Consider the following 26,599-nt stretch of genomic DNA (forward strand, 5'->3'; position numbering starts at 1 on the left):
AAGACCATCTTCTGCAGGCCTCTGTGCTAGCCATCAACAAAAATCAAATGTGAGCATTCTAATACGTGACCTTGGCAAAAATCTACTTTTCCTACCTCCAAACTCACAGTCTCACCACCTTCATCTCTGCAAACAAAAGAACAAATATCATCATACCCAGGATCCCTATTTATGTTGTTGGGTTGCTATGGTTTGGATGTGGTTTGTCTCCCAAAGGTTCATGTGCTGGAAGATTGGTCCCCAATTTAACAGTGTTGAGGTGCGGGGTAGGGGGGTGGGGGAGGGTCGTATGAGGTTAAATTTAGTGGGAGATAATTAGGTCATGGGGATTGCACTTCAAGAACGGATTGATGCTATCTTGGGAGAGGTTGTTACAAAATGTGTTTAGTCTCTTTTACACACAACTGTTTCCATGTCTGCTTTTCTGCCATGTTGAGATTCAGCTAAGGGAGTCCTCCTGCCACAGAATCATAAGCCAAATATACCCCTTTATTTTATAAGTCTCCTAGCCTCAGGCATTTTGTTAGAGTACCACAGAATAAGACATGAGTTGAAATGTGCCCCCCAAAAGATATGCCTGAATCCTTATTCCTGGTGCCTGTGAATGTGCCTTTATTTAAATATAGGGATTTTGTAGATATAACCAAGTTAATACAAGGTCATTAGAATGGACCCTAATCCATCGCTATAAAGGGGAAATCTGGAAACACACACTGAAGAAAGCCAGGTGAAGATAGAGGGGGAGATCAGAATTATGTCACCACAAGACTTTACACTACTAGAAGCTGGAACAGGCAAGAAAGGATCCTTTCCTCGAAGCTTTACAGGGAACATGACCCTGCCAACATCCTGCCTGCAGACCTTTAGCTTCAGATGAGAAGCAGCAGTTTCTGTTGTTTTAAGTCACCCAATTTATGGAGTTTTGTAACAGCAGTCATAGGAAGCTAATGCACTCAGTTAAATTATACATGGTCAAATGACACAATCACCCCGTAGCTTATACTGTAAATTCTCTTGCCTTCCTCTTTATTGTACTTGCATAAGCAATAAAACCCCATTAAATCCAATTTTCAGCCCTCTGCATGACCACACATGCACAGTGAATCCGGACTGGAAAGAAAACAACTATGTTGATTGCTCTCACTTAAAACATATGATTATTAGCTACAATTAGTGCTGCCTGGCAATCATATTCTATTTCTCTATTCCATTTATGATTCTCTCCTCAAATAAAACTACTTCATATGTTTTTTCTCTTAAAATTCCCAATACCTCTTACCTGATTCTCACTCTTAAGATAACAACTGCACTACCTGTTTCAATGATAGAATACAAAACTTCATTAAAATTTTCCACAAACTTCTATTAATGAATGTATCTGAATTTGTTCCAATTCTGTGCCTTCTATGTTCCAAGCAAAAATCAGCCCTATATTCTGTCCCCTCATCTACTCAAGGACATTGTTCAAAATGTCCCTTTTCTCCTCCATCATAAAAATTTCCCTTACTACCAGATTATTTGTCTTAGCAATTACTTCTTCCTTTTATATATATATATGTAAATCTTCCTTTTATATATATATATATGTATATATACATATAAAATATATATACATGTATATATATATGTATATATACATATAAAAAGAGTGTTGGTTTGTTGGTTTATATATATATATATATATATATATATATTTATATATATATAAACCAACAAACCAACACTCTTTTTACCCCACTTCCCTTCCAATCACAGCCTTCTTTTCCCTTGTCTTCACAAGGTGACATTTATTCCAGTTTGTCATAACACTTCATTTATACTTGATTATTAATTAAACCTTGGCTTAATTATTAATGATGCCCTTTTCAAATGTGTTTGAATTGTAAAGTATGTGGTTAGCTTCCACTGTAATGTAAAACCTCATGAACAACAATCTATGGTTAACCTCTCCAAATTCTTGCCATTTATTCTCTCTTGAGTCCCACTACAAACAGGCCTTGTCCCCCTGATCCACTGCTATTTTTAAAGTCATCAACTATGTCTACATTGTCAAATCCAATTGTTGATTCTCATTCCTCATCTTTTTGGGCAGGATTGAACCAGCCAATTATTCCTTCTTAAGTAATTTCTTCACTTGGTTTTCCGGGTGCCACACTTTCTGAATTCCTTCCTGTCACTCAGGAGGAAACATTCATTCCAGCTGGTTGCTAGGAAGGAAGGAAAGGCAGGACTTCTCTGCTTGGTCACAAGGCCATCCATGGCTACAAATATGCTTGGAATTAAATTATTCATATTTTTTCTTCAGGAAGCCACCTAAAATTGGGGAACCCATTATTACAGAAGAAAGAATATTGGGCAACAATTAGCACAGAAATTTTCTAATTTTCTAAGACTGTACATTCTAAATGGAAAACAAGACTTTCTACAAGGAGTAGAAGAGATCTGAAGGGTATGAAATAGGAGAAGGATCTGATCCACTGTTGCTGATTCTGAAGATGGAGGAAGGGGGCCAAGAGCTATGGAATGAGAGTGAGCTCTGGAAGCTGAAATTGGCTCCCCCCACAACCAGAAAAGAAATGGGACCTCAGTCCTAAAACTGCCGAGGATGTTGGCCACCATCCTGAATGAGCTTGGAAGCAGATCCATTCCAGAACCTGCAGAAAGGGCCACAGCCCTGAAGGTGACTTCAGCCTTGTATGTATGACTTAAGAAGGGGACACAGCAAAGCCATAATCTATCAGGACTTCTGTGCTGTGAAGTAACAAATCTGTGGTAGTCTCTTAGAGCAGCAACAGAAAATATAAAGGTTGAAATGTAGGTGAGTGTAACAACAAATGCCTTCAGAAGACTGTCACAGGAAATATCCAGTTTTCAGACTCCCCCATAGTATGCTTATTCTGGAAAAAAAACTTAATATTATTATGATTATTACTAAGGAAGGTCTGGGAAGGACAAAATGATATTGTCAAAGCACCATCCTTTGTCATATGATACTATAATTAAATGAAGAAATTGTATGGCTGCCTAAGGTCTGCTTACAAATCTGTGTGGAATTAAGAGAGTTAACTAAGAAGGAATTGGTGATTAATATATAAAGGCTGAACCAACCTGGGACTTAGGCATTTTTGGAGGGTTGCTCTGTCTGCTGGCTTTGATTAAGTCAATGTGGTTGACAAAATCACTTAATTACAGGTCTATATCAGTCACTTCTTTCCCAGCTCAGCATCTCTGGAGATGGGCTGGGGAGATGGAAGCTCACTCTCCTGGTGTTGAGTATAAGTTACACTGGGAGTGTAATAACTCAGGCAGTCTAGGCATATCAGGAGTTGGCAGATGATGGCCCATTGCCTATTTTTGTAAATAAAGTATTATAGATCATAGCCATGTCCACTCATTAACATATTGTCTATGGCTGACTTCACCCTATAGGGGAAAAATGATGTAGCTGCTGTAGAAACCATATATCCACAAAATACTTATCTTGCTCTTTGCAGAGAAAGGATTTTTTCCCCTAGCTCCTAGCCTAATAAATACTAAGCCTAAACAAAATAAAATAAACACAATGATTTATATTAAGGTAAAAAAAATCAACTACAAATATATAGGACAGATCTGACTCCACAGGAATGTACTCAACTGAAACTCAGAAAGTTATGATGGTCACAAATCAGCATGAATTATAAATGGGAGGACAAAGTGCTTAAAAACCAAGAAATCATAGCCTAAAATAGTATCTAGAGCAGCAGTGCAGTTCTCTTGGAACCAACCATGATCCAATATTCCCCCTGTTGTCTTCAAACTCTTCTCTGTCTAGCACCTTCTAACGGGGTTGACACTTACCTTTTAAATTTAACTTAGGCGTTCTCTCTCCTTAAAAGGCTTCCCTAAGGCTGTGTTGCACAAACTTACCTTATCATGGCATTTAATGGATCACACTGAACTTGCTTCATTTGTCTACATCCCCCACTAGATAGAATCCATGGGGGCAGGGATAGGTATGAGTATTCCACCACCAGGTCCACTGCCTGCTGTATAATTTTAATGTTTATTGGGCTGAATGAACAAATGTCAATACCATAGTCCCATTATATTCCTCATCAGTCAGGCTGCATGTTCCGAGTACTGAGTTTTTGTAATTAGCAGACTGTTAATTCCCTACTCAAACCTATCCCCTTCCCTGATCTGGTATGCACAGCCCATTTTAACTGGGTTCTCTCCTCTGTATGGTCATGTCCTCAGGGAAGAATCAGGGCTACAGCCCTCATTCATCCTAAAGATGGTTTAGACAAAAATGTGATTCATTTAAGTACAGAGAGATGAAATGTTTAGTCTGTTGAGGAATTGCTGGGAAAGGAATTTTACTGGGAAGGAGTTGTACTGAAAAAGACGCATGTGAGGAAAAAAAATCTCCTTTTCTTCTGCCTTTGGCTGTGGCTATGTTTAAAGAGGTTTTGCTAGGAGCTGCTTGCAACCATGAGAATTAAGTATGAAGATGCAATCCTCTCGATTAAGGATGGCAGGGATGACATAATCTGGGTCTTAGATAACATCAATTAGTATCTGCAACTACTCTATCTGCAGATGTACTGTTTTGTTAAATAATAAACTACTTATAGGACTTTTAGGATAACACTTTCATTTGAACTTCTTTTATTTGTTATACATAAGCATGCTAAGGAAAAACAAATTCCAATTCAGACTTGATTTCTCAACTCAAGATTTCTCAACTCAGATTGCTTCTAAACTTTTAAATCTCTTTATTTAAGAGGCAGAAAGAGACAGAGACAGAGACCAAGCTCCCATCCACTGGTTGCAATAGCTGCAGGGCTGAATCAGTGAATGCAGTCCAGATCTCCCATAATGGTAGCAAAAACCCAATTACTTGAGATATCATCATAGCCTACCAAGGTTTCCATTAGCAGGAAGCTGGAGTCAGGAGTCAGTGCTGAGTATCAAACTGAAGTACTCAAAGTCATCTCAACCACCAGGTTTAAATGCCTGCTTTGATACAGATCACTTCTGACACCAGATATGAAGGCATTTTTCTTTAAACACCAAGTAATGAATTCTGCAGCAGCAACCATCTGGGTGTCCTCTAATACAATTCTGACACTACCTCCCTTAGAGATAGTGTCTGATTCCCTAGGCTGAGGGTTCAGACTCCAAGGCTACTCCATTCTCCTAGGCTCCCACTTTAGTTGTCAGTTGAAAGCCTCGGGTTGGTTTACCCATGCCTCTGACCAACCAGTTAGAAATTAGGGATCTTGCAACCCCTCCTTGGGTTTGATAACTGGATTGAGTGGCTCACAGAATCTAGTGAAACACATACTTATATTTATTGGCTTATTATGAAGGATCTTACAAAAAATACAAATGAAGAGATGAGATGGGTGAGATACAGGGAAAGGCGCATCATACCCTGGGATGGTGCAAGCAGGGAGCAAGCTGTCCTACTCTCAGGGCACACTACCCTCTAGCACCCTCCCAGTGTTTAGCTGCCTGGAAGCTTTTGGGTTTTTAAGTAAGTAGACAGGATTGCTAACAGAATGGATGGGGAAACACAGGATCCTCCTTTAGGGGTAATAGGGAAGAGTCTCTTCACCAATGGGGATCTTATAATCTACTTTCAAGGGTTCTATGGCCTGCCTTGGGGATGGAGTTATAAACCAGGAACTGCGGATGAAAACAAAAAATATGTCATAATCTCACAGGGACTTTGGTAAATTGGGTTATATCTAAATGATGATGGTGAAAGCTTTGAAACACTGTCTTTCGAAGAATAAAGGATTAGGGATATTAAGTCTAGAAAAAAAGAAGACTTCCGCAAGGAGATAAAACAGCTCTTTTGTAATGTGAAAAGTCTAGGACCAACATGTGGTAATGGGAATTTATTTTAATTACTAATAGAAAATAAACAACAAAGGTTAAATTAGAAGTCTTAAAAAAGACAAAGATCTGTGGTATATGGGTTTTCTCACTGCCAAGATTTTCAGCTGTAACGTGGGGACTCCTTGTTAGGAGTATTCTGGATTTGCTTTGGTGGGAGGCTGAGCTAAAGGACTTGTAATTTTCATTCAACTCCAAGGTGCCATGATTTTATTCTTTGACTTTGTGATACACAGTGCAATATGAGAGAGGCAACGTAAATATAAAATCACCAGTACGTATTTTCATGTTTCAACCTCAAAAATTGGTCACACTATAATGGCCTGTGGACATACTAAGTAAACTACCCAAAAAGTGAACCAAAACAAAATCAAAGTTTAAAGCTACTCATAAAAACTGAATTCTTCCCAAAAGCAATAAAGTGGGGAACAGGGATTATAAATAATACACGAGAAAACTGTTAAGTCTGAACTGGGTCCCCAGTAAGACTTATAAGAAAGGTGTACATAAATGAATCTATTAATTCTTAAATATCTCTATGAATACAGGGAAAAGCTAATGCTTTTAATAACGATATACTTGTACTTGGTATGCTTTTAGATTGACCTTATAATATGAGAATACCTTAAATTCTAGACATTCACAGAAATAGGATACAAAGAACTAGTTAACTTGCTCATTCTATGTTCTTCTTCAGAACTCTTTTGCTTTCATAGTTCTAATGCTTTGTATTGAAAATCTCTTGTTCAACTGCAAGGAATGGAGAGAGTAAACATAAGAATGAAGAAAGCACCAAATATGATTATCATACACATACAATTGTGCTAATAAGAATTATAGCAGAAATATATTGAATTCAAACAAATGATAAATTGTTCCAACATTATTGGTTCAATGATAATTTCTCCCACAGCAGAGAAGGTTGACTCACTTTTCATGTCAAAACTGGAATCATAACAGATACTAAAGATATAACCTTATGGGCAAATTGAATAATTGCATGTGCTAATTTTTTTCACATTAATTTGAAGAATTTCCTTATATGCCAATATTTCTGTTCTAGGTTTTAATTCAAATGATAAACAATGCAAGTGAACTTTTTGATAGATTTTCCTTAAGTGTTTAATTATTGGAAATTGGTTCAATGCATTTCCTTATACTGGATTTGTTCATTATTACTTTGAAAAGATCTACATACCTATTTTAGTTGGAATGACTTACATATTAGAAAGGATAGGCTTTCATCATACCTCTATATATTTATTTCATCCATATCCTTCAGGGATACTTCTACTCTCCTTTTCTTCCTTAAATCTTTATTCATATGTCTATTTTTTTTAATCTCATTTGTTCTCCATTTCTGTGATTCACTATTTGAGTTCCTTTTTTGTCACATGAATCAAAATGTTTCTACTAAATGGCTGTGAAAAAGGTTTATCACTTCACTGAACTCACCTTGCTTCCAGACTGTTCAAGTACTTCTAAACATAAACAGGGAAGAAATTAAGCCAAGGATATGATAAATTTCACTTAACATTTGAAAAATTGAGTGTAATTTGTAAAGAACCAATTGATAGTATGAGGCTATTTATTTATTTATTTGAAAGGCAGAGTTACAGAGAGAGAGTGAGAGGAAGTGACACAGAGAGATCTTCCATCCACTGGTTCACTCCCCAAATGGCCACAACAGCTACAGCCGGGCTGATCTGAAGCCAGGAGCCAGGAGCTTCTTCCAGGTCTCCCACATGGGTGCAGGCCCCAAACATTTGGGCCATCTTCTGCTGCTTTCCCAGGTACATTAGCAGGGAGCTGGATCAGAAGTGGAGCAACTGGGACTCAGACCAGTGCCCATATGCGATGCCATAAGGCTGTGGCTTTACCAACTAATCCACACCAGCCCCATCAATTGGCTTTTGATTGAAGACACAAACAGTATTGAACCTAGAAACTAACTGATAAGTTACATAGCACTGAATTTTTGTTTAAATGGTTTTAGAATTTTTAAAAGCCCAGGTTATTCATCTTGGTCATTAGTGATTTTTTTCCAGAATCAAAAATTTTATAAATATATACAAATAATATATTTTATATTTCTTAATTTCATGTTCTTTTCAAAAAAGTTTCAAATTCTCAAAGCTGCTAATACCACATATTGTTGGCAACATATGAGAGGTTTTCAAAAATTTCATGGAGGGGCAGGCATTGTGCTAAAGTGGGTTGAGCCCCCACCCTGAGATACCTGCATACTGTATTGGAATGCCCGGTTTCAGTCCCAGCTATTCCATGCTTCCAATCTAGTCTCCAACTTTTGCACCTGGGAGAACTGGATGGCAATTGTGTCTCTTGGTTTTGGCCTAGACTAGTCTCATTTGCTGCAGGCATTTGGGGAGACTCAGAAGATGGAAGATTGATCTCTCTCTCTGTCACTCTGCCTTTCAAACCAATAAATAATTTTAAAAAAACTTCATGGAAAATGTGCATTGGGAAAAATTTCACATGGATTTCAAAATTTTTCACAGCAAAATAAACTTATCTTTTATTGCCATTTTCCACAAACTTTTTGAAGCATCTTCATATATGTTTAATTTCAGTATTTTAACATTAACTTGCATTTCCCTCCATTTTACAATAAGTCATTAGAAAACAACATGCTTACATTTAATTCTTATTACCTTAATTTTTTGCACCTTTCAAAGATTCCTCAGAAACCAAAAACAATAAAAATAAATCAAATGATTACCAAATGATAATTTGATAATTTAATGAAATGAGTATTTTAAAACAGTACCTTAATGTTTCATTATATTGTGTGATTCTAACTTTTGGTATTTTCTGTATTCTAAAAGAAAGATTGAAACACAGCCCAAAACTTACTTTTCTTAGCACTTGTAGGTGCAAGGTTAAATGAGATTGTATTTTAAGGGATTAGGAACAACTGAAATTAATTCTGAGTATTAGTCAAGTTCCCAAAGAGAAACTATTTCAGCCACTACTATTTTGGCCCTCTTTTCACTCTGTTTGGCAAACAGAACTGGCAGAACTCAACAGCCACAACACCATATGTAATAATCAAAGCCAGATGACATTCTGGCACTGCAGCAGTACCATGAAGTGATGAGCTAATTTTCCGTTTGGTGATAAATCAACTAGAACTTTAGATATTCCAAATTCTGAAGAACACATATAGCAAATGGTCCCATCCCATCTTCCTACCTTTATTTCCCCTTTCTACTCAAGGAATTTTCCCCCTTTTAATAAGTAGAAGAAATTATTCTCCCATTTTTACCATGTCTCCTTTCAATACAACAGAGAGGAAAAAATTAATGCCTGAAAAATATCCTTGATACCTCATCCATTCATTTCACGCTTTCAATAAATTTCTTATTTTCTCAGGCACTCTATGAGGCTTAAGGAATACAAAATTGAAAAACAACCCCAACAAAAACACAATTCCTGTCTTCACAGAATTTACAATATCTAGTGGGTTTGACATTAAACAATATAAAATTACAAAGCTGTTAAATGCCAAGTAGAGGTATGTGATCTTGTGAGAATGTGTCACAGCAGGTCTTACATTCACAGAAATCATGGAATGATTCCCTGGGGGAAGTGACGAATGACCTGATATGAAAGAAAGATATGAATTAACTAGACAATGAGGAGTTATACCTATTTCAAGTCAAAGGAACTGCATGAGTATGGGCCCTATGGTGCATGAAGCACTGTTAATTCTCACCCCAGACACTTAAAGAAGGGCAATGACTAGTCCCGGTCGGGGCGCCGGATTCTGTCCCGGTTGTCCCTCTTCCAGGCCAGCTCTCTGCTGTGGCCAGGGAGTGCAGTGGAGGATGGCCCAGGTGCTTGGGCCCTGCACCCCATGGGAGACCAGGAAAAGCACCTGGCTCCTGGCTCCTGCCATCGGATCAGCGCGGTGCGCCGGCCGCAGCGCGCCGGCCGCGGCGGCCATTGGAGGGTGAACCAACGGCAAAGGAAGACCTTTCTCTCTGTCTCTCTCTCTCACTGTCCACTCTGCCTGTCAAAAAAAAAAAAAAAAAAAAAAAAAAAAAAAAAAAAAAGAAGGGCAATGAATGTAGAACACAAAGTAAAATATGATACACAATGAGGCTACTGATGACAGGTAACCTCAATTGTAAAGGTGAGGTGCCAGTCACTTAGTCCTTTGAGACATTAACTTACCTGATGCTCAAAAGTGCCATATAGAGAGTGGTAGGTACATAAAGGTCACATAAAATACTGTTGTTTTCAACATAGGAGCAATGAAGAAGCCACTGAAATGTTTTAGGTTACTGTTGAGGACAGGGTTGGTGGATCTGGTTAAAATTCACTTGGTTAAAAGTGAACTTTGACAAAAAGAGGATTCTGTCTGTTGTATGGAGAATGAACCTGAACACAGCCAGAGCAACTTCAGGAACACCCGTTAGGAGACAAGTGCAGTAAACACTGGCACTGATCCTAACTTAAATTACAGAGCGGTACTAAGTAGATAAATTTGAGAGATGTTAACAAGGTAAAATGACAGGAGGAGTTGATGATGGGGAAGAGTATGTAAGGGTGAATTTTAGATACCAGTCAGGACCAGGATGAATGGTGGTGCAATTCACTGAGACAGAAAGATGACTTGATTAGACCACAGATAAGCACAAACTTATTAAAGAGGAAGAATAACTCCCATACTGATACATATTGAATGACAATAAAAACTGGTGTTTTAAAATTTACTTTCCCCATATATATTTTTCTGGGATCATACATAGTTATTGATAATTTTACATGGCTTAACTAAAAATAATGCTTTGTCACTAGTATCATAGTGATATTTTGAAATTCTAGGATGAGAAAAGACAAAAAAATGAGATTCTAAAAAAGTTTTCAGATATGTAAAATTAAAAACTAAAGCACTTGAAAAGCTACAAAAAAGCTATAGTAATCAAAATGGTATGTCTGCCATAAAAACAGACACAAACACCAAATAAAACAGAGAGCCCAAAAATAATCCCTTTACAACTGATCTTCAATGAAGAGCCCAAGAACATGTAATAGGGCAAGGACAGTCTTCAATAAATGGTGCTGGGAAAACTGAATATCCACATGCAGAGGACTGAACTTAGACCCTCATTTCACACCGTATACAAAACTCAACTCAAAATGGATTAAAGACTTAAATGTAAGACGAGAAACTAAGAATACTAAAAGAAAAGGCTCTGGGGCTGGAGCTGTGGCATAGCAGCTCAGCTGTGGCACCAGCATCCCATATGGGTGCTAGTTCGTGTTCTAGCTGCTCCACTTCTGATCCAGCTCCCTGCTGACGTGCCTGGGAAAGCAGCAGAACTTGGCACAAGTCCTTGGGTCCCTGCACCCATGTGGAAGACCTGGAAGAAGCTCCTGGCTCCTGGTTTTGGATTGGCACAGCTCTGACTGTTGCAGTCATTTGGGGAGTGAACCAGCGATGAAAGATCTCTCTGCCCCTCTCTCTGTAACTCTGCTGTTCAAATAAATAAATAAATCTTGAAAAAAAAAAAGAAAAAGAAAAAGCTCCAAAATATGGATCTAAGCAAAGAATTTTTGGATATGACCTCAAAAGCACAGGTAGTAAAATGGGAAAATGAGATTACTAAAAGTTCTGCAAGGCAAAAGAAATAATCCGCAAATAAAAAGGCAACCTACAGAACGGGACGATAATCTGTAAACCCTCTCCATCTGAGCCAGGTTACTATCCAGAATTTTTAAGAAACTCAAAGAAATTGGCAAGAAAACAAAAACCAAATTAAAAATGGACAAAGGAGCTAAACAAATGTTTCTTAAAAGAAGACAAATAGCCAACAGGTATATGAAAAATGTTCAATACCATTAATCATTAGGAAAATGCAAATTAAAATCACAATAAGATATCACTTCACAACAGGATGGCCATTATCAAAAAGATGAAACATCCACTGTTGGTGGGCATGTTAATTAGCATAGCCATTACAGAAAACAGTACAGAGGTTCCTCAAAAACTTAAAAATAGAACTACTATATAATTCAGAAATACCACTAGTGGGCATACATCCTATGGATATGAAGCCAGTATGTTAAGAGATAGCTACATTTGAGTCCCAGCTGCTCCACTAGGAAAGCAGTAGAAGATGGCTTAGGCCCCTGTACCCATGTGGGAGACCTGAATGAAGCTCCAGGCTCCTGGCTTCATATCAGCCCAGTCCGGCTGTTGTGGCCATTTGGGGAGTCAAACAGTAGATGGAAGACTTTCTCTCTCTCTCTTTTCTTTTTTAAGGTTTACTTATTTTTACTTGGAAGTCAGAGTTACACAGAGAAGGAGAGGCAGAGAGAGAAAGAATAAGCCAGGAGCTTCTTCCAGGTCTCCAACGTAGCTTCAGTGGCCCAAGGACTTGGGTCATCTTCTAATGTTTTCCCTGGCCATAGCAAAGAGCTGGATCGGAAGTAGAGCAGCTGAGTCTTGAACCAGTGCCCATATGGGATGCCAGCACTGAGGGGGCAGCTTTACCTGCTATGCCACAGTGCTGGCCCCCTCTCTCTTTGCCTCTGCCTCTTTGTAATTCTGCCTTTCAAATAAATAGATAAATAAATCTTTAAAAAAAAAACAGCAATAACTACACATCCCATCTCTATTGTAGCATTATTCACAATAGCCAAGATATGGAATCAACCTAAGTGTCTATCATTAGATAAATGGATAAAGAAAATGTGGAATACAAACAAAGTGGGATGCCATTCAGCTTTTAAAAAGAAGGAAATTCAGCTATTTCCAACAACATGGATACACGTGTAAATCACTATGTTAAATGAAATGTTAGGCACAGAAAGCTAAATTAGTGGATGATCTTACCACTTATTGCAGAATGCAAAAACTGAACTCATAGGCACAGAGGGTAAAATAGTGCTTACCAAATGCTGGGGTAGGGATGGGAGAAGTAGAAAGATATATGTCAAAGAACACAAAATTTCAGTTAGGAGGAATAAGTTCAAGATGTATACTATATATCAATATGACTATGTTTAATAATGATAGATTCTAGGGGCTGGCATTGTGGTGTAGTAGGCTAAGCCGCCACCTGCAGTGCGAGCATCCCATATGGGCACTGGTTCATGTTCCGGCTGCTCTACACTGCTAATGTGCGTAGGGAAGTAGTGGAAGATGGCCTAAGTGTTTGGGCCCCTGCACGCAGGTGGCAGACCTGGTAGAAGCTCCTGGCTCCTGGCTTCAGATTGGCTTAGCTCCAACCATTGCAGCCATTTGGGGGAGTGAACCAGCAGATAGGAAGACCTCTCTCTCTCTGTCTCGTACTGTCTCTGTAACTCTTTCAAATAAATATAATAAATATTTTAAAAACCCAATAGATTCTATATTTAAAGTGGCTAAGAGAAATTTTAAGTGTTTTCATTATAAAAAAGTACGTGATATAATACATAAATTAAACAGCTTGATGCAGCCATTCTACAATGTAACATAAATCAAAATATCATAGTGTACATTGTAAATTAATTCAATTTTAACTTGCCAATGAAAAATAAAGGAAAAAAGCCTAAAACAAAGATAAACAAAAATAAATATAAAGCAAATTACACTATCTTCCCCAGTCATTAACATCTCCCTACTAGAGATTGAACAAAAAACAATTCAAGGTATGACAACTTTATTTCTAATTGATGCTCAGTTTTTTTAAAAAACACTAGTAGTTTATTAAAAAATTATTCCTTTATTTTTTGCACTGCTAAATAGCTTGGGGTTTCCATAATGAAACAAAAATTGTTCCATTATCTTCTAAGTAGTTTCAATGATACACACAAGGTAACATACATTGCACATGAGCGTGCACGCACACACACAATTAAAAGTATTAGGGTCAACTCTGAAAGGAAAACAGGGCTAAGACAATGCTTCCTCCTTCCTCCCCCCTTTATCCCTGCCCAGGCAACATCATCAATCAATGGTCAAGCTAAAATTAAAGCATGTAAGACCAGGGTACTAATTGTGATTTTAGTCAAGTCACTTGACCTTTCTGAGTCTTAGGGTACTTTTTTTAAACTTCTAATAATTGGATTATATAGATCTATCTCACAGGGTTAGCTTTGGGAATTACATAATATGATGTTTTTGGAAGTGTTTTGTGAATTTCCAACCTCTATTGGAAAAAAAACAAAGCATACATAATATTCAGTATATTATCCTTTCTACTATTTGTATGATTTTCTTGGGAAAGCCAAATACAGTTAAGAATAAGGAAAACATCTGGCTTGTATGATACTAAATAATCAGAAAAAATTTAATTGTATATGGAACACCTCAGTCCTGAAAAACACTGTAAACTCCAAAGTTAAGGTCCACCAGTCCTTTTCCACAACAGAGACTGCTTTTGCTGAATACATACCTACCAATGAAGGGTTTTCCATCAGGACATAAGCTATACATTTTAAATCTTTTCATTAGACCTTTGCATTTAATCTAAGAATATTATATAGTTTTACATTAACAGGATTTTAAACATATCTTGAGTTCAAATATTAACAATTTAATTTGTTCTTGTCTATATTTTGTTACCAAAACAGTAAGTATTTTTAAGTTATGTCAATGAAAATGGGTGACACAGAAGAAAAAGAAATGAAATACTGTTTTCAATAAAATTTAAATCACTGCAACACTTAGTGTGAATGAAATATGTATTCTCCCAAGCATTCAGATATAGGGATGGCTACAGAAGTCATGCCAAAGAAGCAAAGCACCATAAAATGTTACAACGAGGTCTAGAATTTTCAAGTATCTTAAAGAAAGAATAGTCCAGCTGTTTGATGTCTTATCTTGGGTATATTTAAGAATGTGAATTTTAAAATAGATACCACTTAGTTTAATTCTATCAGAAATATATTTAAAATCTTTAAAAGCCTCTGTTTCTTAAACACTCATGTACTTTTATTTCATAATGCAAGACTGAAATTATCTCTCATGTTGATTTCAACCTTAATCCCTAGAAAATAGAATTCAAAATGTACCAATGACTCTCATAATATAAGACTGTATATATATATATATATATATAACATAGAACTTTAATCAAAACTAGCTTTATAAATTCAGTATGTGCAAACACTTAATATGATACTATACTATAAGAATGCTATGAAATTGTTTTATGTGCATGTAAAGCAAATTCTCCAAAAACATTTTCCTTAAAGAGGAATGATAAAGAAATAATATAAACAGTATTAATTAAAAGTTTTACAGTTACAAATGCTGCCAAATTTAGCAGATTAAATTACTCTTTTACTTCTAGCAATAAATGTTTAAAGGAATGTACAAGTAATGCTTTTTAAATCACTTGGCCATAAACTCTATTAATTTGATTTTTTTACACTTTGTGCTTTTTATTTTTACATCTGTACCATCTTTTCTTTGAAAATTATAGTTTCCACTTATACGGTTTACCCATCATTTAAAGTTCTTATTTTTTATTTTTTTAAACATTTTTAAGTTACTTAGTAAGTTCAGTAGGGTAATGATTTTCCAGAGTTTGCAAACCCTTTAATTATATAATTAGTTAATTTGATTGGGCTTTTTATAGTAATTAAATAATCACAGATTTAAGCACATAATTTTAATAACATTTAAAATGTATACCACCTTCCTTTTATTTTATATTAGCCCTATGAGCACTTGAATCCTTGTAAATAATAATAAATTATTAACAAATTGTGAGAAATAACTTTAGCAATTATGTGAACACAATAAGTTTTCAATTTTTTTTTCAAAAAATGTCTGTAGTGAGATATCAAAATTAGGAAATGACATCTTCTTTTCATTAGGCATGAAATTATTTTACAATATGCATTGACTTCCCTAGATCATCGTACCAGCTTAAAAGAGTGTTAAACCCCAAAACAAAAAATAATCAAAAAATTCAACACCCGTACCTATATCCATACCTATACTACCTATAGAATAGTCATCACTTTACCACATTCCATTTCATTTTATTGTCTTTTTATGGAAAATCAAGTTTTCCAATAACTGGTAACATCCACATAATAAATATAACCTTCCTTCTTCAAAGCTGTAATGTGAGTTTTAACTGCCATTTTTGCTATTCAACTGGCATCTTTTTTAGATGATGAAGAAGAGCATCTTTTTCCAAGTGAGCCTCTGCAAGAGCCATTTTAGCTTTAGCCAGTTCCTGTTTAAGAGATTCATTTTCTTCCATGAGCTGAAATGATAAATTTGAAAAAAAAAAAAAAGAATTTAATCATTTTTAGAAAGTATAAACTATTTAGACAGTATACAAAGGTATAATACTTAAGATAGTAGACATACTCATTAATAGTGAGGGTCCATTTGAGCTGAAAACTGCGTTGAGAAGTTATTTGGAAACATTATACACTTAAAAATGTTCCTAATTTTGGCCCAGGAATTTAGCACACAGATTACCTCCCAATTTCCAAATCTAACAGTGATTTCGTTTCTCTAGATCTTTCTGAGACTTTAGAGCCTGCTGATCTGCTCTTTCGTACGTCTCTCACTCTTTTGTGGCTTTCATGACTCAACTCTTTGAGGTTTATCCCTCTCAACCTATGCTCTTTTCATATTTTCTTCTATTTTAAAAATAAAAAACCTTTATATTTTTACAATCTATTAGATCTCAGAGCTGGTTTTCTCTTGTCATGTAAATCACTCTTTTGGATCGTCTCATCTAATCCTGTGACTCCAACCATAACAAATCTCTCCTGAGCTCCAGACAGGATATTCTGAACACACCACTGGATTTTTCCATCTATATGGCCAAGAAGTTTCCCCTCCCTTCTTTAAGACTTAGTTCAAGTTTTTTATCTTCTTGGATCCACTCCATACACCCTAAGTATGAAGGTATGATAAAATCAAGGAGTTTCTGCATTTACCCAGACACATTAAAGTATACACTTTTAACTGCAAAGAATTCTCAGACTTCTTTTAGCCTTTGTTGAAGAATTTCTGCCTTACAGTTCAAGTTAGGTTAATTCCCTATACTTCCACCAACCTGTAGTATAGCACTTGACATGGTATTTTGTGATCACTGACTGCACACTTGTCTTTGCCACTAGATGCCAAGCTCCTCAATAGACAGGGACAGGATGTCCAAAGTAAATGTACAAAAAAAAGTACAAAGTAAATGTAGCAATATGAAAAAAAGTTTGTTAAGCAATATTAAGTACAACTATGTTGTATATGCACTTGAACTTTGCTTTAAAAGTAACAGAATAGAACTTTAGAGGTGAAAACCATGAAAATATGGAAAGAACTGCAGAGAGGTTGAAGGGAATTACACTGTAACCAGAGCATTTAGCACAGTGCCTAGGCACAATACCAATTATTTCAGTAAGAAAACAACATTTTAAATATTTGTATCTTAACATCTATTTTTTTAATTGTTGAAACTGAATTTGAATTAAGTTTCCTGTTACCTGTTCCTTAGTAAAGTCAAAAGAGAACTCAGGAACATTAACTGGCTGAGGACTTGTCTGAGTGGCTTGAGTGACACTATGTTGCTTCTTCAGATCAGACTTTCCAATGGTCAGCAGCGCTGAATCACTTTTGACATTTTCTTTCAAATCACTTCCAGTGTTAAGCATATGAGAATCTGACCAAATAAATAAAATGCTCAGATAACAGTTCCAAATACTTGATAAACCTTTTAAAATTCTATTATGAAAAACTAACTTAAAAATGAATATATCTATATTAGTATAAAGACAGAATTATGAAATAAAAAAGAGAAGAATCAGTAAAATGGAAAGTTCATTTCTTGAAAAGATACAATATTTACATTCCTATAGTTAGATTAACTAAGAAAATGAGAAATTACTAGGATCAGAAGCAAAATAGGAATCATTACCACTAACTTTACAGACATAAAATGAATATAAAGTAAAAACTATATGTCAATAAATAGATAAATTCGAAGAAATAGACAAATTCCTAGGTCAATACAAACTACTCAAATGTACTTAAGATGCTAATTTTAGCAGAACTATAGGGTATAAAGATCAAATCAGTAATCAACAAACTACCCACAAAGACAAGCTCAGGCCAAAAGGCTTCATTTGTAAATTGTTTTCAAATACTTAAAGAATACCAAATCTTTATGAACTCTCCCAAAAAACAGAACAGAGAGAGCCCTTCAAAATTCTGTCTATGAAGTCTGCTACCAAAATCCGATGAGGAAATCACAAGAAAAGGAAACAAAAATCACTATATTTGGGAATATGGACACAAAATCCTCAACAAAATATCAGCAAAGTGACACCAACAACATATAAAAATAAATTATACATCATGGCCAAGTGGAATTTATTCCAGGAAGGCATGGTTGGTTTAGCATAAAAATCAATTAACTTAATACATTATGTTAATATATGGGGGGAAGCCATTGTAATCCATAAGCTGTACTTTGGAAATTTATATTCATTAAATAAAAGTTAAAAAAATTATGTTAATAGAATAAAAAACAAAAGCCACATGATCAAAACAGATACAGAAAAAACATTTGAAAAAATCCTACACCATTCCATGGTAAAAATGACGTAAACCAGGAGAAGTGGAACTTCCTCAATCTGATAAAGGGTATCTATAAATACCCCACAGCTAATATGCTAAACAGTGAACAACTGCACACTTTTCTTTCCTCAAATGTAGACAATGATGGTTCTCATCAATTCAACACTGTCCTAGAGGTTCTAGCCATAGCAACTGGTCAAGAAAAAAAGAAAATCTACCTATTTGGAAAAGAAAAACAAAAATCTCTCTACTTATAGATGATACTATCTTGTATATGGGGGAAAAAAGAAAAACCTAAGGAATCAACTAAAAAACTATTAAAATTACTGAATGAGTTCAGTAACTTTGTAGGAAATAAACAAAATAAACATAGGTAAATAAATTGTATTGCTATATACTTGTAATGAAGACTTTGAACATGAAATTAATAACTATACTAAAAATATTATTGGGGCTGGCATTGTGGCCCAGCACGTTAAGTCACCACCTGCAACACTGGCATCCTGTACCAGAGCACCAGTTCAAGTCCTGGCTTCTCTGCTTCTAAACCCGCTCCCTACTAATGAGCCTGAGAAAGCAGAGGAAAACGGCCCTAATATTTGGGTCCCTGCCACGCACATGGAAGATCCAGATGGAGTTCCTGGCTCTTAGCTTTGGCCAGGCCTAGACCTGGCTGTTGGCAGTCATATGGAGAGTGAAATAGTGGATGGAAGCTCTCTCTCTGTCACTTTGACTTCCAAATCAATCAATCATTTTTTAAAAAATCATCAAAGAGGATTAAATACTTAGGAAAGAATTTAATAATTAAATGCAAAATTTACATTGCTCTAAAAATTAAAAAAAAACACTCTTCAAAGAAATTAAAGATGATATAAGTAAATGTAAAAAATCTCAAGTGCGTAAATTAAGATACAATAGTGTTAAGATGGCAATTCTCTCAAATTGATCCGCAGTTTTAATGTCATCTCTATTAAAATCTGAGCTAGCTTTTTTGTAGAAATTATCAAGCTGATTCTAAAATTCATATGGAAACACAAGGGAACCAGAAGAATCCAAAGAATCCTGAAAAAAGTGCAGGGTTGAAGAGACTAACATAACCCAGTTTCAAAACTTAGTCCAAAGCAAGTTGGTAATCAAGGCAGCATGGGTACATTCAGCCTGCAGTTAAGAGACACCTGTATCCACTACCAGGTATCTGGGTTTGATTTCCAGCTCCTGGCCCTGATTCCAGCCCTCTGCTAATGCAGTCCCTGGCAGGCAGCAGTAAGGACCCAAATGACTGGATTCCAGCTACCCACATGGTAAACACAGATTCAGTTTCCTGCCTCTGGCTTTGGACTGCTCCAGCCCAGTTGTTGCAGGCATTTGGAAAGTGAACAACAGGATAGGAATGCTCTCTCTCTTCTCAAATAATTTTTTATTAAATTACAGTTTGATACTGTCATAAGAACAAACAATGAAGTAAGTGGAATAGAACTGTTAGTACAGAAGTAAACCCTGTGTCTATGGTCTTTGCTGACATACCAAATACAAAAATTAACTTAAATCGATAATTTGAGTTAAACAGCTAATTTTTTTTTTGGACAGGCAGAGTTAGACAGTGAGAGAGAGAGAGACAGAGAGAAAGGTCTTCCTACTGTTGATTCACACCACAAATGGCCGTTACGGCCGGCGCACTGCGGCAATCTGAAGCCAGGAGCCAGGTGCTTCCTCCTGGTCTCCCATGTGGGTGCAAGGCCCAAGCACTTGGGCCATCCTCCACTGTCTTCCTGGGCCACAGCAGAGAGCTGGACTGGAAGAGGAGCAACTGGGACAGAACCTGGTGCCCCAACTGGGACTAGAACCCAGGGTGCTGGCACCACAGGCAGAGGATTAGCCTAGTGAGCTGCGGCGCCGGCCAAACAGCTAAATTTAAGAACTAAATCTATAAAACTCTTAACATATGGGTAAATTTCTTATAACCTCAGATTTGGCAATAAATTCTTAGATAGGACAGTCAACATACAAGAAACAAAAGAAAAAGCAGATAAATTGAACTTCATTAAAATTAAAAAAAAACTTTTGTCTTCCAAGGACACTATCAGTCAAAAGACAGCTCACGGAATGGAGAAAGTATCTGCAACTTGTATATTTGATAAAGGGACCTGTGCCTAGAATATACCAAGAACTCTTACAGTTCATTAATAAATATAAAACCCAAGTAGAAAAATGTGCAAATCATGTAAATAGATATTTCTTCAACAGAGATACACAAACGGCTAATAAACACATGAAAAGACACTTGACATCATTAGCTAACAGGGAATATAAATCAAAACTGCAATGATAAACTATCTCAGTCCAACTAGGATAGCTACAATTAAAAAGTCGCATCATAATAAATTTTAGAAAGGTGGATGGGTCCGGCGTTGTGGCTTAGTGGGTAAAGCCGCCTTCTGCAGTGCCGGCAGCCCTTATGGGCGCAGGTTTGAGTCCCGGCTGCTCCACTTTCAATCCAGCTCTCTGCTATGGCCTGGGAAAGCAGTAGAAGACGGCCCAAGTCTTTGGGGCTCTGAACCCATGTGGGAGACCTGGAAGAGGCTCCTGACTCCTGGCTTCGGATTGGCACAGCTCTAGCCATTGCAGCCATCTGGGAGTGAACCAGCGGATGAAAGACCCTTCTCTCTCTCTGTCTCTGTCTCTCCCTGCCTCTCCTTCTCTCTGTGTGTAACTCTGACTTTCAAGTAAATAAATAAATCTTTAAAAAAAAAGATGGAGAAGTTGAAACTCTTATTTAGTGCTAATGATAAACAGGTAAAATACTACAGCTATTCTGGAAAAGTCTGGCAGTTCTTCAAATTATTGACAGAGTTACCTTATAACCCAGCAATTCCATGCCCAAGTACCTACTCGAGAGGAATGATAGTATGCCTCCTCACAAAAACTCAGACATAAATGCTTATAGCAGTTTTATTCATGATAGCCAAAAAGTAGAAATAACCTCAATGTCTCTTAAGTAATAAATGGATAAACAAAATGTGACATGTCCTACCACAGAACTTTACTTGGTTATAAAAAGGAATGAAGTACTGGTATGTACAACAATATGGATGAACTCTGAAAATATTATGCTGAGTAAAAAGCAGTCAGTCACAAAAGACCATATATTATATCACTAAATTTATATGAAGTGTCCAAAACAGAAGAACATATACAAAATAAATTAATAGTTACATGGACTGAGGGAGAAGTAGAGTTGTGATAGTTGTGATGGTTGCACTGTTTGTGAGCATACTAAAACTACTAATTGTGTACTTTAAATGGGTGAGTGGTATGAGATAGTGTTGAATTGTATCTCAAAAAGGATGATATTAAAAATAATTATAAAAAGCCATGTAGGAAATATGTTCACACATCAGTAATATTTTTACTTTTTGGATCACATACTTTAGGTAGCAAGTTAACAGAAGCTCAAATCAAACTTCTTTTTAAAAGGAAAACTGTATTTTTTTTTTTTATTACAGGAAGTCTAAGTGAAGTGCTAGCTTCAGGAACTGCTGGACACTGGGATTCATATGATATTCTTCAGGGGCATAATTTCAGGATGTAACTCTCCCCACTTCTCAGGTCCACTTTCCTTTTCCTCTGTGCTTGTTTAGGCATATGAAAGCCAAGGTTGCCATTGATGATCCTGGGCAAATTATTTTACATCCTGTGACCCTTCTTCCTTCAGTGCCCTCAAATTCATGAACACAAACAATTTTTTTACCACATTCAACTCATGGACCACTCACTGAGTCCCAAGAGCTGAAATCTCTTCATTGGCTCTGCTGGGTCCTATTCTCACTCTATGAATGAGTCATATGTTTGCCAGACTGTCAAAATCACATGGACTGAGGGAAGGGAAACTTGCCATATCAAACTCTTCTTAGTAGATAAAAAATAGAATCAACTCAACCTGTTTTTCCCCTTTAAAAAGATTTCCAGAAGAGGATAGCTAAGTCAAGGAATAAAAGAACTTTTATAGCTTTTGTTCATATTCCAAACTTGTTCTTCATGATGGTTATATCAATTTTGCCCCCATTCTATAGATAAAAATGGAATAGTTATATCTATTTGGATAATTGATATCAAATTGAGTTTTGGACTGCTCTTGCTTTAATTTAAGATAGTAGTCCCAACTCAAAAACTACTTATTATAATATTCTTTCATACCAATTAATATTTTTACAAAAATCGCATTGCTCAGACTAGCATATCACTCAGCTTGGTAATGAGTATAAGAGAAAATGGATTTCACTGGCATGGGAAAGCCAAGTTCTTCACTCTCTCAACCTCAAAAAGATTAATAATATCACTAAAACACTATTTGTTTAATAATTTCTAATACACTTTGGTTTTCAGAATTTTTAAAAGTTCAAATTAAATGAAATTAAACAAGGAGGCCAATATGAACTACAGATAAAAGCTGATTATGTTGGTTGTAGGAAGATAACTGAGGATACAGGGTCCTTTCCAACCCACTGACTCCTAGGAAAAAAGAGCCCACTAACTAAACACTTTTGAAACTTGTTGTATTCTAACTTCTTGGAGATACAGTGAGGCGAGAAAGGGAAATAAGAGAGTGGGGAAGACAAGGAAAAAGGAAGAGGAAATGAGGAAAAAGAAAAAGAGGAGACGGAGAGTGGAGAAGAGGATGAAAAAGAGTAAGAGGAAAGTGTATGTAACAAGAGATAAAGAAGCAATATGGGAAAAGTAGGGAAGAGGAGATAGGAAGAGAAAGAGGTAAGAGGGAGGGTATGGGCAGTAAAAGGCAGGAGGAAGAAGTTAAAAGACAGGAAAAGCTAGCAAGAGATACTAAGGAACAGAACGTGTGAAAAACAAGGGTGATAAGAGCCTACTGTAAGAAAGATAGATTTCCTTTGTTTTAAAACAATGTCTTATAAGTTTTCAGGGGCACTATTAGTTCTGCAGTTATAAACTTTGATAAACAAATCTATGTCCCTCATGGATAAAATGTGCAGAATCTTTACAGTGACATATTCTTTTTTCTCTAGGGCAGGCTCTGCCACTTACTTTCTAGCCCTTTGATTGCGAACAAGTCACTCAACCTGTCTAAACTTGAAATTCATTTCCAAAATGGAGGTGGCAAGAATACTTGCCTTGTCTTCCTCAAAGGGTTATGGTAAGAATTAAATAAACTTTAATGTAAAAGTACTCTACAAACCAGAAGTCATTATTCAAATATTAATTCTCTGGAATTATTTTAATTTTTTTATTTTTATTTATTTGAAAGGCAGAAGGAGAGAGAAAGACACACACAGAGAGAGAGATTCTTCTGTCTGCTAGTTCACTTTCCAAACACCCACAACAGTAAAGAAGACACCAGGCCAAAGCCAACAGCCCAGAACTCAATACAGTTCGCCGATGTGGGTGTCAGGGACTCAAATACTTGGGTAACTGATGCTGCCTCCCAGGGTGAGCATTATCAGGAAGCTGGATTGGGAGTACAGTCAGGACTTGAACCAGGCACTCTGACATGAGACATGGCATTCCAAGCAGTGTTTTAACCACTGCCAAGCTTGTTCCTAAAATATTAATTCTTTAGTACCACAGTAGACGCTCAACAGATATTTCACAACAAAGTTTAGGAGTTACTGTTTATTCAAATAAAAGAATTCTATTTGTTTTTCTTCTCTTGTCACACAGACAGACACTTTTTGGAGTTTAGAGTTGAGATATACAGACAGATACACACACACACACACACACGCGCGCGCACACACACACACAGCTCCCATCTACTGGTTCACTTCCTAAATGCCCACAAAGGCTGTAGTGGGGCCAGAAACCAGGAACTCAATCTACGTTTCCCAGGAAAATGGTAGAGACCCAACTGCTACAGCTATTCTAGGGTATACATTACCAGGAAGCTGGAATTGGGAGTAGAACTGGGACTGGAATCCAAGATACTCATGGGATGTGGACATCTTAACCCCTAGGCCAAATGTCTGCTCCTGAGTTTAGGTTTTTATATTTAAGTTTGGTGAATAATAATAAAAAAAAGTTCCCATATTCCCAGTTAGGAAGCATTTGGCAATGATTTAATGAGTGTATATGGGACAAAGCTGCTTGCTGTACAATGTTAAATATATCATAAGTATATGTATTTAAATTTAAATACACATGTTTACAGATGACATGATGCTCCACATGGAAAAACCTAACCACTCCGCCAAAAAGCTGTTAGAAATGATAACCAATTCAGTAAAACTGCAAATCACAAAATAAACATATAAAAACCAGTAGCTTTTTTTATATGCTAATGAACTTGCCAAAGGAGAAATCAAAAAAGAAATCTCACTCAAAACAGTCACAAAAGGGGCCAGCGCTGTGGCCTAGTGGGTAAAGCCGCCACCTGTGACAACAGTATCTCATATGGGTAACAGCTGGAGTTCCGCTGCTTTACTTCTGATCCAGCTCCCTGTTAATGTGGCTGGAAAGCAGTGGAAGAATGCCCAAATTCTTGGGTCCCTGCCATCGACATAGGAGACCTGGAATAAGCTCGAAGCTCCTGGCTTCTGGCTTTGGATTCACTCATCTCTGGTTGTTGTGGCCATCTGGGGAATGAACCAGCAGATGGAAGATCTCTGTCTCTCTGTCTCTCTCTCTCTCTCTCTAACTCTGCTTTTCCAAATAAATAAAATTAATCTTTAAAAAAAAAAGCCAGACAAAACATCAAATATTTAAGAGTAAATTAAACTCAAGAAGTGAAAAATCTCTACAAAAAAATCACAAAACATCGATGAAAGAAATCATCAAGGACACAAAGGAAGGATATTCCTTGCCCATGGATTAGAAGAATTATTATTGTTAACATTTCTATACTACTTAGAGCAATCTACAGATTCAGTGCAATCCCCAGGAAAACATCAATGACATTCTTTACAGATTTAGAAAAAACATCCTAAAATTCATATGGAATCACAAAAGACTAAGAATAGCCAAATGGATCCTGAACAAAGAAAATCAGCTTGGAGGCATCACAATACCTGATTTCAAGGCATACTAACAAAGCTATATTAATTAAAACAGCATGTTACTGACATAAAAACCAACACATATATCAGTGGAAGAGAACAGAAAGCCCAGAAATTAATCTATATCCATATAGCAAACTGATTTTTGATACAAGTGCTCAGACCATACATTGACAAAAGGATGATCTCTTCAATAAATAATACTGGCAAATGTATACATGCAGATCAATGAAATTTGATCCACACTTCTTACCATATACAAAAATCAAGTTGGTCAAAGACCTAAATTTAAGACCTGAGACAATAAAGTTGCTGGAAGAAAATGTAGAGAAACATTTTAAGACGCTAGGAATGACTTCTTGGATAAGACCTCCAAAGCACGAGCAATAAAAACAAAACTAGACAGATAGGTTATATCAAACTCAGAAGCTTTTGCACAAGAAAGGAAACAATAGAGTGAGGAGAAATCCAACAGAATGGGAAAAAATATCTGCCAGCTATTTATCCGTCAAAGGATTAATAACCAGAATATCTATCAGCAACCCCCAAAATTCAACAAGAAAAAAAGCAACCAATCCAGTTAAGAAATGGGTGGAGGATCTCGATAGACAGTTCTCAAATGAAGAAATACAAATGGTCAACAAATATATGAAAAATGTTCAACAACACTAACCATCAGGGAAAAGCAAAATCAAAATCAGAATAAGATATCACCTCACCGCATAAGAATGGCTACTATCCAAAAGACAGAAAGTAACAAGTGATGGTGAAGATATGGAGAAAGAGGAACTTTTACACAATGCTGATGGGAATGTAAATTAGTGCAGCCACTGTGGAAAACCGTATGGAAATTTCTTTTAAAAACTAGAATAGACTCGCCATGTCCTCCCTTATATGTTTGAACTAAAATTTAAAAAAAAAAAAAAAAGAAAGAAAGAACGAAAGAAATGCCCATGTGTATCAGTATTGCTGCAAATATAATTTTGTTAATCTTTGTTTTACACCCCCTGTCAAACCAATGGTTAAGAATGTTATACTACTAGGTCAGCATTGTATAGTGGGTAAAGCCATCCCCTACAACACCAGCATCCCACATGGGCACCAATTCAAGTCCTGGATATTCCTGTTCCCATCC

The 26,599-nt window shown here is 36.5% G+C and overlaps 1 protein-coding gene across 3 annotated transcripts in view; it reads right to left on the minus strand.

Moving 5' to 3' along the window:
• Window positions 1–13,602: 13,602 nt before the first annotated feature.
• BLTP3B (bridge-like lipid transfer protein family member 3B) overlaps window positions 13,603–26,599 on the minus strand; it is a 135,635-nt gene continuing 122,638 nt past the window's right edge. For all 3 annotated transcript variants that reach the window (XM_008256938.5, XM_070052743.2, XM_089308849.1), the window contains 2 exons: window positions 17,353–17,528; window positions 13,603–16,121 (listed from right to left, as the gene is read on the minus strand). In XM_008256938.5, coding sequence (XP_008255160.3) covers window positions 16,002–16,121; window positions 17,353–17,528 — 296 coding nt within the window. In that variant the 3' untranslated portion in view covers window positions 13,603–16,001. The remainder of the gene's footprint in view (window positions 16,122–17,352; window positions 17,529–26,599) is intronic.

Source organism: Oryctolagus cuniculus, chromosome 11 (genome assembly GCF_051225735.1).
Source record: "Oryctolagus cuniculus isolate XC-2025 breed Fujian yellow rabbit chromosome 11, ASM5122573v1, whole genome shotgun sequence".
Lineage (NCBI taxonomy): Eukaryota > Metazoa > Chordata > Mammalia > Lagomorpha > Leporidae > Oryctolagus > Oryctolagus cuniculus.